This window comes from Lepidochelys olivacea (assembly GCF_965140295.1).
Source record: "Lepidochelys olivacea isolate rLepOli2 genome assembly, chromosome: 7".
Classification (NCBI taxonomy): Eukaryota; Metazoa; Chordata; order Testudines; family Cheloniidae; genus Lepidochelys; species Lepidochelys olivacea.
The window spans coordinates 4379670-4394094 of NC_140417.1; the positions used below are offsets into that span (position 1 = coordinate 4379670).

General features: G+C 40.7%; 1 protein-coding gene across 7 annotated transcripts in view; it reads left to right on the plus strand.

Moving 5' to 3' along the window:
- The window catches only part of PTPRG (protein tyrosine phosphatase receptor type G), a 621815-nt gene that overhangs the window by 323161 nt on the left and 284229 nt on the right, over positions 1 to 14425 (plus strand). For all 7 annotated transcript variants that reach the window (XM_084635116.1, XM_084635117.1, XM_084635121.1 and 4 more), the window contains exon 3: positions 10788 to 10967. In XM_084635116.1, coding sequence (XP_084491242.1) covers positions 10788 to 10967 — 180 coding nt within the window. The remainder of the gene's footprint in view (positions 1 to 10787; positions 10968 to 14425) is intronic.

The window sequence follows — 14425 nt, forward strand, 5'->3', positions numbered from 1 at the left end:
CTTTGGACCAACTGGTTATTTGTTTTTTGTAACTGTTTGTCTTGTGTTCTTCTACTCTACACTCTTTGGGGCAGGAACTCTTTGCTATTCTCTGCTGTTCTGTGCCTAGCCCAAGGAGGTCTTCTGGCCAGGGCTTCTAGGCCCCTACAGAGACACAAATACTAATACATTTGCTTTCAAGGCCCGGGAACACAGCTATCATCCTTCCGGAGAAAGGGGACAAAACGGGGGACTCTGTTTGGAGCCTGCTAGGGATCATTGCTAGGTAGTCAATATGTGAGGCTCTGTCACCTTGCATGTACGCAGTATTCTATCTCCGCAGCACTTCCCTACGCTACCTGCTGAAGGAATACATGTCCAAACTCATCAATTAAACCTAGGTCTTCCCTGCAGCAATGCAAAGCCGTATCACTGAGCCACTGTTCTGACTCACAATGCACCTTTATATAGTAATTTTCATTACGATTTATGTGTAATCGTATTTTAAGAAAATGTATCTAATATGATATTTTTAAAAAGCATATTGGTCTTTTTTCCTATAGGCTTTTTACTCAGCTTGCATAGAAGTAAATTTATACTTTCACCATATAAATTAATCTTGTATTTTCTCCTCATACTGTAAATTATCACCTCATTCATGAAATGCAGCTCAGTGATGGGCAGTTTTTAAAAGGCCACAGAGGCAGACAGTTATACAGTGAATTGTGTGAGATGTCAGATAAAATGTGTTAAAAATGCAGCAAATTATGAAAAATAGAGGATGTAAATTGTATTCTCAGTCACTGGCTACCTATAGGCACATTCTATGTAATAACTTATTCTCCTACTCCATAAGTTCTGCATATTAATTTTATTGATACTGTTGTGCTGCGTGTTACATACGATGCAAGTATTGCTGAAATATTGCAGAAAGGTAAGGAACTCCCAAAGACATCAGTCATATCTTTCAGCAGTTTAATGCCAGTCACTCCCCTTATTTTTAAAAAAGCAATTTATCCACTCCACCTACGCTAATGCCATTTTCCTGTTTATAGTGGTAAATTATTTAGATCATGAATGCTAAATATTAGAATGTTTATATAAAAAGCTTGTTTTGCTAATGATGGTAATTCCACTTTGCTACAAGCTTCCTGCATCATTTGTCTTAAGTTCTTGATGTTTTCTTATGTTGGCTATTTATTATACATTTGTGCCCTTGGCAGATGATCAGTACCATCGGAGCTTCATATAAGATTCATGAGAGTTTCATACAACATTCAAGAACAAAATTAGAATTTTGAAATTATATATGTATGTGAATATGCTTATATACACATCACGTGTGTAATATGTGTATATATATATATATTTATAATGTATATTTGTGTTGAGAATACAAGGAAAGAGAAAATATGTATGTTAGCAAGTTTTCTGCCAAAAGCAATTGTGAAACAATTTAAGGTTGTCATTAAAGAATGTAACAACAATAATTCTTCGCAACTATGACAGAGAAAATACAAATTTTAGATTAACATTTCAGAGGTGAATCACTCTGGCTTCAGGTTTAAAAGTTTCAAACAACACAGGGAAACATGCATCTAGGAGCGTGGCTTGAGGCTCTTATTTTTGCAAATCTCTTACTTATGTGATTAAACATGGCGGAAGTGATTAATCACTGACAGAATAAATCTTTTTTTAGGCATTGTCATAAATATAAAGGGAAGGGTAAACCCCTTTGAAATCCCTCCTGGCCAGGGGAAAGCTCCTCTCACCTGTAAAGGGTTAAGAAGCTAAAGGTAACCTCGCTGGCACCTGACCAAAATGACCAATGAGGAGACAAGATACTTTCAAAAGCTGGGAGGAGGGAGAGAAACAAAGGGTCTGTGTCTGTCTGTAGTCGTCTTGGCCGGGGACAGAACAGGAATGGAGTCTTAGAACTTTTAGTAAGTAATCTAGCTAGGTATGTGTTAGATTATGATTTCTTTAAATGGCTGAGAAAAGAATTGTGCTGAATAGAATAACTATTTCTGTCTGTGTATCTTTTTTGTAACTTAAGGTTTTGCCTAGAGGGGTTCTCTATGTTTTTGAATCTAATTACCCTGTAAGATATCTACCATCCTGATTTTACAGGGGGGATTTCTTTATTTCTATTTACTTCTATTTTTTATTAAAAGTCTTCTTGTAAAACACTGAATGCTTTTTCATTGTTCTCAGATCCAAGGGTTTGGGTCTGTGGTCACCTATGCAAATTGGTGAGGCTTTTTATCCAACATTTCCCAGGAAAGGGGGGGTACAAGTGTTGGGAGGATTGTTCATTGTTCTTAAGATCCAAGGGTCTGGGTCGGTAGTCACCTAGGCAAATTGGTGAGGCTTTTTACCAAACCTTGTCCAGGAAGTGGGGTGCAAGGTTTTGGGAAGTATTTTGGGGGGAAGGACGCGTCCAAACAGCTCCTCCCCAGTAACCAGTATTAGTTTGGTGGTGGTAGCGGCCATTCCAAGGATAACGGGTGTAATATTTTGTACCTTGGGGAAGTTTTGACCTAAGCTGGTAAAGATAAGCTTAGGAGGTTTTTCATGCAGGTCCCCACATCTGTACCCTAGAGTTCAGAGTGGGGGAGGAACCTTGACAAAGGATAACGGGGGTAATATTTTGTACCTTGGGGAAGTTTTGACCTAAGCTGGTAAAGATAAGCTTAGGAGGTTTTTCATGCAGGTCCCCACATCTGTACCCTAGAGTTCAGAGTGGGGGAGGAACCTTGACAGGCATGCTTTTCTGTTAAAAAAGAAAATATTTAGACATTCCCTCTAGGTATGCTGGGAATAAATAGTTATGATTATTAACATTGTGATTGGCTAACAATTGTTAAAAGATTAATACTTCAAGTTTGTCTGTTCACCAGTCCAAACCTTCTTATTCTGTTACCCAGCAACCTTTTGATTATGAAGGACCCTGCTAGAGTTTACATGCCAAGGACTGCAATTGCAAATACCTCTCAGTGGATCTTGTCCTTGGTAGATGTTTCCTTCAGTTCTGTTATTCTCAAAGAACTGCCATCAATTGTTTGTTGTTCTTGCTCTCCATGAGCCCCTATCTGTACTGAGCTTGCAAAACCAAAAAGATGATGCTTATAACCTTGTTTAGGCCTCTGAGTGCAACTCTCCAGCATCTTGCTCTTGGTATTAGGTCTCTCATTTTTCAAGCAGTAATTGGAATTTTCTGCAAGCGTGAGCCTCTCATGTTAAACAGAGTGATGACAGAGAATAATAAAATGAAAAGCCCTTTTCCCCTCAGGGTAGGAAATCCTTGGATCTTTGTTCAAACCAGCATTGTGATCTCTAACTACTTCCCTCTGTTTCTCCATCTTTTGGAGCTCGATACATTCTTTTTAGAACAACACAGGATAATTTCAGCAATTTCTCTACCAGTATAATAATTCAAACAACTCAACTGCTTCTTCTGTGATGGAAAGGCCTCTGAAAGATGCCACTGATTGTATCAAGGCTTCCAGGGATTTTTATACTTTTTACCCCTGCAGTCTCATGACAAATTACTTAGCAAGAGATAAGTCAGTCACTCAAAGTGTTCTTTCTTGCCTAATGTCTAAATGCCATCTTCCGGATTCATCTTGACTGCTTTCCTCTATACCTTCTTCAGTGGAGAGACTCAGGGTGCTGTGAATCAGCTGGTCCTATCTCCTGATTTAACCCTTTCAATTTGAGCGCCTCCTTCTTTAGGTGCTTTCCTAACCTTAGCATCACAAGGGCTTTTAAATTGCTACATTTATGGGGAAGTCTTGAATTATGTAGTCAAGTAGTATGTTTGAACCCTTTCTCCCAGTGAAGTGTTAAGACTGGGATTTCCAAAGGAACTTAAAAGTCTGCAGCTCCCATTGATTTCAGTGGTATTTGGGGGCCTAACTCACTTATGCCCTTTTAAAAATCCCAACCTCTAAGTAGAAAGTGTAACCGTGGAATTTAGAATTGGCACCAACTTCTTCATTATTCCTCAAGGTTATAGGAGGGTGCAAAGTTTACTTGATAGTAGGTAAGATTCTGAATCATATTTCATAAAGAGAGCTGGTACTTGCTGGGACAGGAGAATTATGGCAAGGGCGCTGATGTGGAGCTTTGGTGATTTAAGCCAGCAGCCTTGTTCAACAAAACTGTTAGTGTCCTTGGGCAGATCATATCTGCAAGTTTATGGGAAGGAGCAGTGCCTCTTTATTCCTTGCCCTGCCAGACTAGCAAGAGTCCTTACTTACTTCTGTCCCTGCGACAGCCTTGAGTCTGAGTATGCTGCTGACACGCAGCCATGAGCTGGTAAACAGCTTTTTTTGTTGAGAGACTGGTTCTTCCCATCAATCCCTAATAGTTGGTTTGGTGTTGACACTAAAAGAGATGTGGGATTCTTCCCTGCTAACCTCACTTGGATTGGAAGCTATCATGCCTTCACACATCAATGGTCCTATTTTCAAAAGTACCTAAATCATGTAGGAGCCTAGATCCTATTGACTTAGGCTCTTAATAGTCTCCTTAATCACCAATGCATTTCTGAAATTTGTACTCCCTCTAGTTGTTGTTTAAGCAGGCTTAAACCTCGTAGGAGGACTACCCAATGCCAAATGCCACTAGCAGCCTGCCTCCAGCCCAGCGAGAACAGGAACCTGACCATTTGCACACAATCTGGGCGTGCTAATTCTTGTAGATTGTGCCTTCATATGATGACAGTCCAGATTTGTTTTTTCTCTGCTCTGAAAAGCCAGACAAACTAGTTGAGCAATAGAGCTGGCTGGATATGGGTCAATGAAAAGAAGGGCAGGTTAGGAGGAATGAGAGGTACATATCTACCCCCACCACCAGTTTTTGATGGTTCTGTTGATATCTGCCTTGTACAGCTGTATGTTTCATATACTGTCACTCCTGGTCTGTACTGTTACTGATGAGTGGTATCCTGCAGGGATGGGATAGGTATCCCTACCATGTGCTCAAAGTAATTGAGCCTCAGTTAGGCTGTTGCTGAAGCCTAATTATAGAAATGTTAGGTCACTTTGCAAATGTCACTCCCATTTGCTATTGGAAATGAAGGATGTGTTAGGAGTCAAGGCAGTTGAGTGCTCTAACTGAGATTGTTGTGTAAGTGGGATCAAAAATTGGCCCATTGTGTGCCAGATCCGGGACTCAGAGTGAGATGACTAATGTCTAAGTGCAAGGAAAGTGAGATCTAGAAAAATAAATGTCATATTCTATCTTTATTTTCAACTTGTAAATGAATGATCAGCATAAGATAACTTGTAATTGGTGAACATCCACCAAACCACGTGTCAAATTTTAAGTGTGTTGTTATGTAAAGAAATTTATGAAGACCACAACTTTACATAAAGATAACTGAGCCGGTAATTGGAAAGTTAATGGAAATGAGGGAAATTTCAAAGTTGGAATATAAATGCAGCTTTAAAAAGTTATATTTTTAAACAATAGTTTAATGAAGGAAAAATAAATACATTTGACTGAGTAAAAAAATCCATGAAAGTTTATATCAGCTTTAATTAGATTTTGGCTGAATTCATTATTTTTAATGGTTTTTCATTAGTGAAGCATAGTCATTATTTGGGATGTACAGTAGCAGGAAGAAAAACAAGGTAATTTTGGATTCTATTTAAAGAACAGCTTATATATTAAAAGACTATTAATAAAAATCCTCCAGTAGCTGACAGAAAATTTTAGCATAAGAAAAGATTTTAGAGCTTCTGGTTGAACGAGGAATATTTCCTCTTCCTGAGGAAAACTTGATGTTCATTACGGAACCTAGCTAGGAAGCGACAAGTAATTTCCGATGAGCATAAATGAAAGAAACCCTGACTGTTACGTGTTGCTTAAGATGCCTGAATTCATATGATGAAAGATGGTTGCACTCCTAAGATTACTGACCTAGGCTCTGAGCCCATACCACTAAAGTCAACAGGAGTTTTGCCATTAACTTCAATAGGAGTGTGGTCAAGTCACTGGAGACCAATCATGCAAAATTAGATTCTGAGGCTGCTGGCCCATGGAAGATCTGTAAACCTCTATAGCTCAGCAAACTCTTGAACTGTCAGAGAGAGTACTAACCACCACAGGATCCCGATTACAGCTATCCAGCGGCAGGAGGTGGAAAACCACTCTGCATGGGAGGAATTTCAAATCTTGGAGTTCCTGGGCCTTCCACAGGTAGCTGGTCTGTTTTGAAGGTCAGCTCAGGAGAGGAAAACAGGGCCGGAAGGCTTGACAACTCTGTCTATAAGGCAGTCAGTCAGAGAACGCAGGCCTCAGTGGGAAACTCTCAGTACAATGACTCGTAAGAGCGGGAAGCCTTCCCAATGATGCAAAATAAATGGGGTGAAACCATGCAAGTCTCTGTTCTTGATTCCTGTCCCCCCACCTCACCCAATGGTGACCCATCTACCTCCTATGTGAACAGTTACCCAATCCTGATCCTCTTGTTCCTACTCCCCTTGACCCCCTGTTTCATTAGCCTGGGGGTTAATGCAGCCCTTGTACCATAGCACATGCCATTACTCTGTTATGTTTGTAGTGTGTTGCTCATTGGACTTATTAGCACAAAATAGTGTAAAGGCTTATTCAGGTTAGATGGAGAGCTCCTCAGAGCAGGGGCATTCTCCTTGAGTGCTTGGAAAGTGCTTAGCACAGAATGGGTACTAACATTAATAACTAATGATGCTGAAGGTCACCGCCGTGCAGGTCTATAATATTTCTCTGCAGATATTCCTTCTGACACTAGAACTCAAGGACAGGGGTGGTTGACATTTTATTATAATTCACATGTATTCCTGGAGTTTCCTGGGGAAGCTTGTATTGTTTGTGAGTAGAGGAGGGCTTCCAGTGTGTCAAGTTTTGAACACTGAATTATTTGTCAGCCATTAAAAGCCCAATACAAATTCAACCCAAATTTTACTTGATTAAAATGGCGATGCTTGTTGCTGATCAAATGAAATGCAAATAGTTTTACGTTTCTCTGTTTCAGACCAGTAAATGTCACACGCAAGATGCAGGGATTTTTTTTTTACTAGGTTTAAGTTAAATGCAATCTTTATTTAGTGTCATGTTTTTATTTAAAAGCATTTATTTAAAGTTCTAAAAAACAAAGAATTCAATATAGCAGGACAGGTGCAACTGCGAATGATTAATGATATCATTCTCAGTACTTTATAAAGTGTCTAACACCGAAGAGATTTATACAGTGCAGAATGGCAATTGTGCTTTGATGTAGGGAATAGGTAATCAATACCTGCGAGCTTAGAAAGTGTTCTGTTTCCTCCACTAATGATGTAGGTTTTTTGCAAGGCAAGGGTGTCTGGAGCATGAGACACTTAGAAGAAGAATTAATTTGAAATCTGTAGTGGAAGATCAGTTTCAATTAAAACTCCACTTGAATGTACATGGAAAAAAGCAAGCTGTTACACTTAAACCTTTTGATGGTTATGAGCGTATAAATAAATCTGTGTGGGCTAACCTCTTGATTACATTTTTACAGGGTGTTAAGCTAATTTTTCCTGAGTGTGAAGTATTATTTATTTACCCCGATTCTCAAAATCTAAAAGAAAAATGTGTCCCCTTTATTGTCTTTTCAAACTGTTCTGTAAAAATGGTATGGGGGACAACCTCAGCTGCTAAAACTTGGCATAGCTCCTTTGAAATCAATGGGACTATGCTGCTTTACACCAACGGTGGGATCTGGCCCTACATTTCTCACTATCAACAATTGCTGCCATTATAGTGCCGATCACATTGTGTGTAGCAATTTGCATGCCACGCTTGCATGCAGTGGAAACGGTCAGTTAGTGGAACTAGAGCGTTTCAAAAAGTTCTGAAAGAAAATTAATGAAAAATCCCCAATTTAAAAAAATCCCATGGTGATTCTAAATAGCAAGTCTTAAACTTAGCCTTGTGACAGTAATATGCAATGGCAGGACTCTCAACCACAGCACAGCTTTCAGTTGTGGGTTTGAATTGCTCAGTGTGTTATTGCATTACTTTTTTTTTTAATAATTCAGCACCAGTATGGAAGCATTTTATGCATATAACAATAATACTACTACATAAAGATGCAGCTGCACTTCCATTAGTAAATCCTAGATTTAGATCCAAAGGGAGCTGGTAATTGTCTAGAAGGAGATTATCAATTATTAAAGCAATACAGAGAGGGTAAAATTTTTAAAATCCTGTAGACAATTTAGGAGCCCAAATCCTGCTTTCAGTTGTGACTTAGGTTCCCAAGGGAGTTAGGGACCTAAATATCTATGAGCATCTAGGCCTTAGAAGCATAAATCTCATTGAAAGTCGATGGGACTTATGCTCCAAAGTGCCTAAGTCACTTTTAAAAATGGGACTTAGTTTTGCTGAGTCACTTAGGCACTTTGGAAAATTTTACTCATATGTCAAATCAAATTAACAAGACATTTTCTCTGCAAATTAGTCAACAGTTCTGATTTTTGAAAAGGTATGTGCCTTGCAAATGTCCATAAAGGAACAACCCTACAGTCCTTATTCAGGCAAATCTCCCACTGATTGCAATGGTCACCAAAGCATTGTGGGTGGGTGCAATGCGATCTCTCAGGCCTTCTTTGCCCCCAGCTGGAGGCATTGGCAATCTGACACCCGCCTGCTCAGGGACAACCCGCTCAGGCCAAGCTATCAACAAGACACAATCCTCCAGAGGCCAAGAAGGGCCAGGAGGAGACAGTGACAAATTGGGATCCAGAAGGCCAGTTAAGACGGCCTACATGCTTCTTCTCAAGAGCACTAAGTGAGACTGTGGCAGAGGAGGGGTGCCTCAGAACTAGCCCAGAATCCCAGGGCCTTAGCTTCAAGTACTTGCCTTTGATGTATGTTTGTTTGTTTGTAGGAGCAGCCCGGCAAATTCTGAGTTTGTTACTGTTTGACTCTTCAAAGACTGATACTGAGCTTACACTGTGGGCTACCACAACAGGTGAACTGAGGCAGCAAGTGCCTGCAGTGCCAAGCTTGGCCCAGCAGGGGGCGCTGCATTGCAGCCCTGCGGGAGACGGTGGGGTTTTCAAAAGCTACTAATTCCTATTTGAGTGGTATAACTCCCATTGTCTTCAATGGAAGGACTGTTAGGCCCATGGTGAACACTTTGGAAATCCAGATCTTTGTCTGAATTTGTAACAATACCAACACGTGATAGCTTGAGAGTTATCTGCACTACTGGGCCTTTTGAAATGTAACACAAATTTCATTGCCATTTTAATGCAAACTTGCTTGTAGGCTATCTAAGTGGCCAACTAATACGCCACAAAACAGTTATGCATTAGAACACTTTTGATAAGGAAAGTCCCTCTAGAAACAGAACATGTTTAGGATTTAATAATTGAGTTCCCTTTAATTGGGAATTCATTTAAAGTGGCTTTTACTAAGAGTATAAGCTGAAAATGATGGATGCCAGGCTGTGGCAGCTGTCTGGGGACTCCCAGGCCTGGGTTCAAGACCTGGGACATCACAACAGGACCATCCCCAGTTGTCCAGACCCAGCTTCTGACAGTCAGAAGTCTAGAGACACTCAAAAGCATGGTGTTGCATCGCTGCCCATCATAAAAGATTAGGGTTGGAAGAGACCTCAGGAGGTCATCTAGTCCAGCTCACTGTTCAAAGCAGGACCAACACCAACTAAATCATCCCACCAGGGCTTTTCAAGCTGGGCCTTAAAAACCTCTAAGGATGGAGTTTCCACCACCTCCCTAAGGTAACTCATTCCAGTGCTTCACCACTCTCCTAGTGAAATAGTGTTTCCTAATATCCAACCTAGACCTCCCCCCACTGCACCTTGAGACCATTGCTCCTTGTTCTGTCATCTGCCACCCCTGAGAATAGCCAAGCTCCATCCTCTTTGGAATCCCCTTTCAGGTAATTATCTCACTTTACAAACTGTAAAAATCCCCTTCCTGCTGTATAAAAATAAAAATGGGGGGAGAGAGGATGGAGAAGTGTCAGTTCCTGGCACTGTTTCTGTGGTTGGCTAGCTATCCTATATCAAGCAAACACTGCTGTGCAAGGTGTACGGATATGTATGCAAGACACTGCTGATCTATCCATGGTGCATCACACTGCTACTATTTGACTTTGGGGGGAGATTTGGAAGAATAATTTAATCAGCTGAGAAATTATGTGAAAACAAATTTGAGTAGTGAGAAAAATAAAAGCATGAAAAAGGACAAATGGTAGAAGACAGTTCTGTGCTGTTACTCTCCTCTACCATTTCTCCTTCCTGTAGTTTATTTTTTGTACTACCCAAGTTTGTTCACACTTAATTTCTCAGTTGATTTAAATGAAGTTCTCCCCCCGTTGCCTGCTTTTAGAACCTCAAATAAAATAGCAGTTATTTAAGGTCGTATTATCTTAACCTGTCACACAAACTAGAGTTAATGCCTTATTAGTATATTAATTATCTAATGCAAACAGGTAAGCTACATAACTTCCTACTCTTTCTCTAGCTATTTGAAAGTTCCTGTAACATCATACTGACTCATAAGTTGGTCATGAAAGGGTTGGTGAATTGCAGATAATTTTATAGAAGGGCAATTTAAAATGACAGTATTGTTGCTTATTGCAAGAAGCAAAATTTGAGCACTGTATAAAGTTAATGGATTTCAGTCTCTTCGTAGGTTGCATGCAGGAAATGTAGCAGCTGTGTAGTTACCTTGGGAGCTAAAATGCTTGCTGCCTTACTTAAGGATAGTCTGGTAACTGTTGGCCCATCAGAACAATAAGTTGTTGGTCTTTTCTTTTAACAGGTACTTATGGTCCTGAGCACTGGGTTACTTCAAGTGTGGACTGTGGAGGCACTCACCAGTCTCCAGTAAACATCATAGACCATCAGGCACGTGTGGGAGATGAATATCAAGAATTACAGCTTGATGGTTTTGACAACGAATCCTCTAACAAGACATGGATGAAAAACACTGGGAAAACTGGTATGTTCTTTCCTGTTTGTCTCCGTAAGCCTGCCTTCAATCAATTAATAACTCAAGCCATAAATTTAAAAAACAAACAAACCCACAAAGACATCCCATTGTTCTGTTTAATCCTAACGTGAGAACTTCCCAATATAAGTTGCCAGGCCGCTATCTCTGCATTCTGTGCAGAATTAGTGCAGTAGATCAGTTTTTAACAGTTTTTTAAGTTCATCCCCCATATAAACCATTTTCTTGGCAGCCAAATGAATATCACAGTAAAGACCTGTAACTCTCTGTGTGAGAGTTAGAAGGTGTAACCTTGAATTACCCGCTAAGGGAGGCTATAGCATCCAGTAGTGAAGAGTGCCAAAATGCAAGGCTCAAAGGTATTCTTATGAATAAAAGAAAAGACTAGGAGTTAGGAGGTTCTCACGCAGAAAGGGCAATAGATGGGCAAAGTGATGTAGTAGTGATTAATATCTTGTGGATACTATTACAGCCCCGAATACTGCACTGTAACTGCACTTCTCTTCTGCCCCTTTTTTATAATTGTTTTATAAAAGAACAGTCTGAAGACGTTGCTTATTTGTACCAAAAATTCAATGGTTCACCTAAAGGTCAAGGTTAATTTATCTACAAAGTTATTTGCATTTGCTTGCACTTGAATACTGAAATTGTGAAAAGCAGAAATCATAAGGTCTGCCTCCTCAGTTGTCAAGGTCAAGAATTTTTAGGTAATTGAATTAAATCTATAATTAATTCATTTTATTTATTAAATCTATTTTTAAATCCTTGTTAATATTCAACATGTGTCTCTGAAGTACTTTATATCATGTTTCTCTAGTTAAGGGTCTGCTCACATATGCAGTAGATGTCATACCTCAGGGGGTGTAGCACAGACTTGGAGTACTTCCACTGAATTCATTGGGCTTTGGATCAGAGCCCTAGATACTAGCCACAGATCCATTTTGCCTCATTTATTGAATTCAGAGTCCTTTGGCCTACATAGAGATTTTGAGACTTCCTCTAGTTAACGAAGGGTCCAGTGGCTAGGGTGCCAGCTGGGTTTGTAGGAAAATGGGGTTCATTTCTCTCCTTTGCCACAGACTTCCTATGTGACCCTAGGCAAGTCACTTAGCCTCCCAGTGCCTCAGTTCCCCATCTGTAAAACAGGGATAATAGCCCTGCCCTGCCACAGAGAGGTGTTGTGAGGATAAATACATTGAAGATTGGGAGGCACTCGGATACTCAGATGGTGGTAGAAACCATACAAGTACCTGAAGTATCAAAAATAGGACTGTATCTAATCAATCAGATTCTTTGTAAGAATATTACTATGACATTTGAAGGAAACCAGCAAAAGAATGGAAAGATAAACCATTCTAGAAAGCATCAGGTAGACAATGCCATGGCGGTGCTGTGTTCACACACGAACTCTGGATGGCCAGAGGTGAGAGGTGTTTCGGATACATCTGCCAGTAAGGCCCTGTCCTAAGAGGTGAAGTTGAAGGGAGCGGAAGGTGCAGAATCAGGCCCCAGCGGGGAGGTAGCGTATCAAACCAGTGGTGAGAGCAATCTGAGGTAGGACACCAAATACAGTCTTTGACAAGTGTTATTAAAATTTGAATGGTATGGATTGGAGGAGAAAATAACTTCTGGTTCTGATTCTACTGTCTCAAACAGTATCTAGCCAGCAAGTTAAAGAAGTATGGGCTGGATGAATGGACTATAAGGTGGATAGAAAGCTGGCTAGATTGTTGGGCTCAACAGGTAGTGATCAATGGCTCCATGTCTATTTGGCAGCCGGTATCAAGTCGAGTGTCCCAAGGGTCGGTCCTGGGGCCGGTTTTGTTCAATATCTTCATAAATGATCTGGAGGATGGTGTGGATTGCACCCTCAGCAAGTTTGCAGATGACACTGAACTGGGAGGAGAGGTAGATACACTGGAGGGTAGCGATAGGATACAGAGGGACCTAGACAAATTGGAGGATTGGGCCAAAAGAAATCTGATGAGGTTCAATAAGGATAAGTGCAGGGTCCTGCACTTAGGACGGAAGAATCCCATGCACCACTACAGACTAGGGACCGAATGGCTAGGCAGCAGTTCTGCACAAAAGGGCTTAGGGGTTACAGTAGTCGAGAAGCTGGATATGAGTCAACAGTGTGCCCTTGTTGCCCAGAAGGCCAATGGCATTTTGGGGTGTATAAGTAGGGGCATTGTCAGCAGATCGATGGATGTGATCGTTCCCCTCTTTTCGACACTGGTGAGGTCTCATCTGGAGTACTGTGTCCAGTTTTGGGCCCCATACTACAAGAAGGATGTGGAAAAATTGGAAAGAGTCCAGCGGAGGGCAACAAAAATGATTAGGGGACTGGAACACATGAGTTATGAGGAGAGGCTGAGGGAACTGGGGATGTTTAGCCTGTGGAAGAGAAAAATGAGGGGGGATTTGATAGCTGCTTTCAACTACCTGAAAGGGGGTTCCAAAGAGGATGGCTCTAGACTGTTCTCAGTGGTAGCAGATGACAGAACAAGGAGTAATGGTCTCAAGTTGCAGTGGGGGAGATTTAGGTTGGATATTAGGAAAAACTTTTTCACTAGGAGGGTGGTGAAACACTGTAATGTTTCACTAGGGAGGTGGTGGAATCTCCTTCCTTAGAAGTTTTTAAGGTCAGGCTTGACAAAGCCCTGGCTGGGATGATTTAATTGGGGATCGGTCCTGCTTTGAGCAGGGGTTGGACTAGATGACCTCCTGAGGTCCCTTCCATCCCTGATATTCTACAATTCTATTGTGTCTCTCGTCTAGGAGTCTCCAGATGCAAATGACAACTGCAAATATTATTGTTGTTAATGTTGTTGCAAATGTCAATCATTTAGCCTCCCCTTGTCATTTTGAGGTAGATAAGTAGCAGCATCCCACTTCACTGAAACTGAAGGGTTAAATGACTTGCCCAACATCATATAAAAAGTCTGTGGCATCTCCCAATTTCCAGTCCTCTGCTTCAATCTTTAGCCCATACCTCCTCGATGACTGTTGTTTCATAATTAAAAAAAAGAAAGGGGAAGAATGTAGTTTTCCTCTTAAAATGGAAATGTGTCCTTTGTCCTTTGGGTACATTTTAAAAAAATCAATAAAAGTGAATGTGTACAGTTTTCTGCTACAGTCAGAAATGTTTGTACCTTCTTCGATACTCTGAGCTATGTGTCCTCTTTGTAGCAAAATGATTCTGGAAGGGCTGAGGTCTACAATAGCTTACTACTTAAATATACCTTGTATGTTACCTTCCCTGCCCTCCAGCTTTGCGGAGGAAAAATGTTTGTAGTAACCAGCAACTGGTATCGCTAGAAACAGAAAGAAAAACCGAACACTGGATAGTGTGTGAGGGAAGACACTGATAGCTGCCTAGCTGCATGTGTAGCAGGAACAGGAATATGCAGGGAGTTTTTCCAAGTTTCTTGTGGGCAGAAATGAAG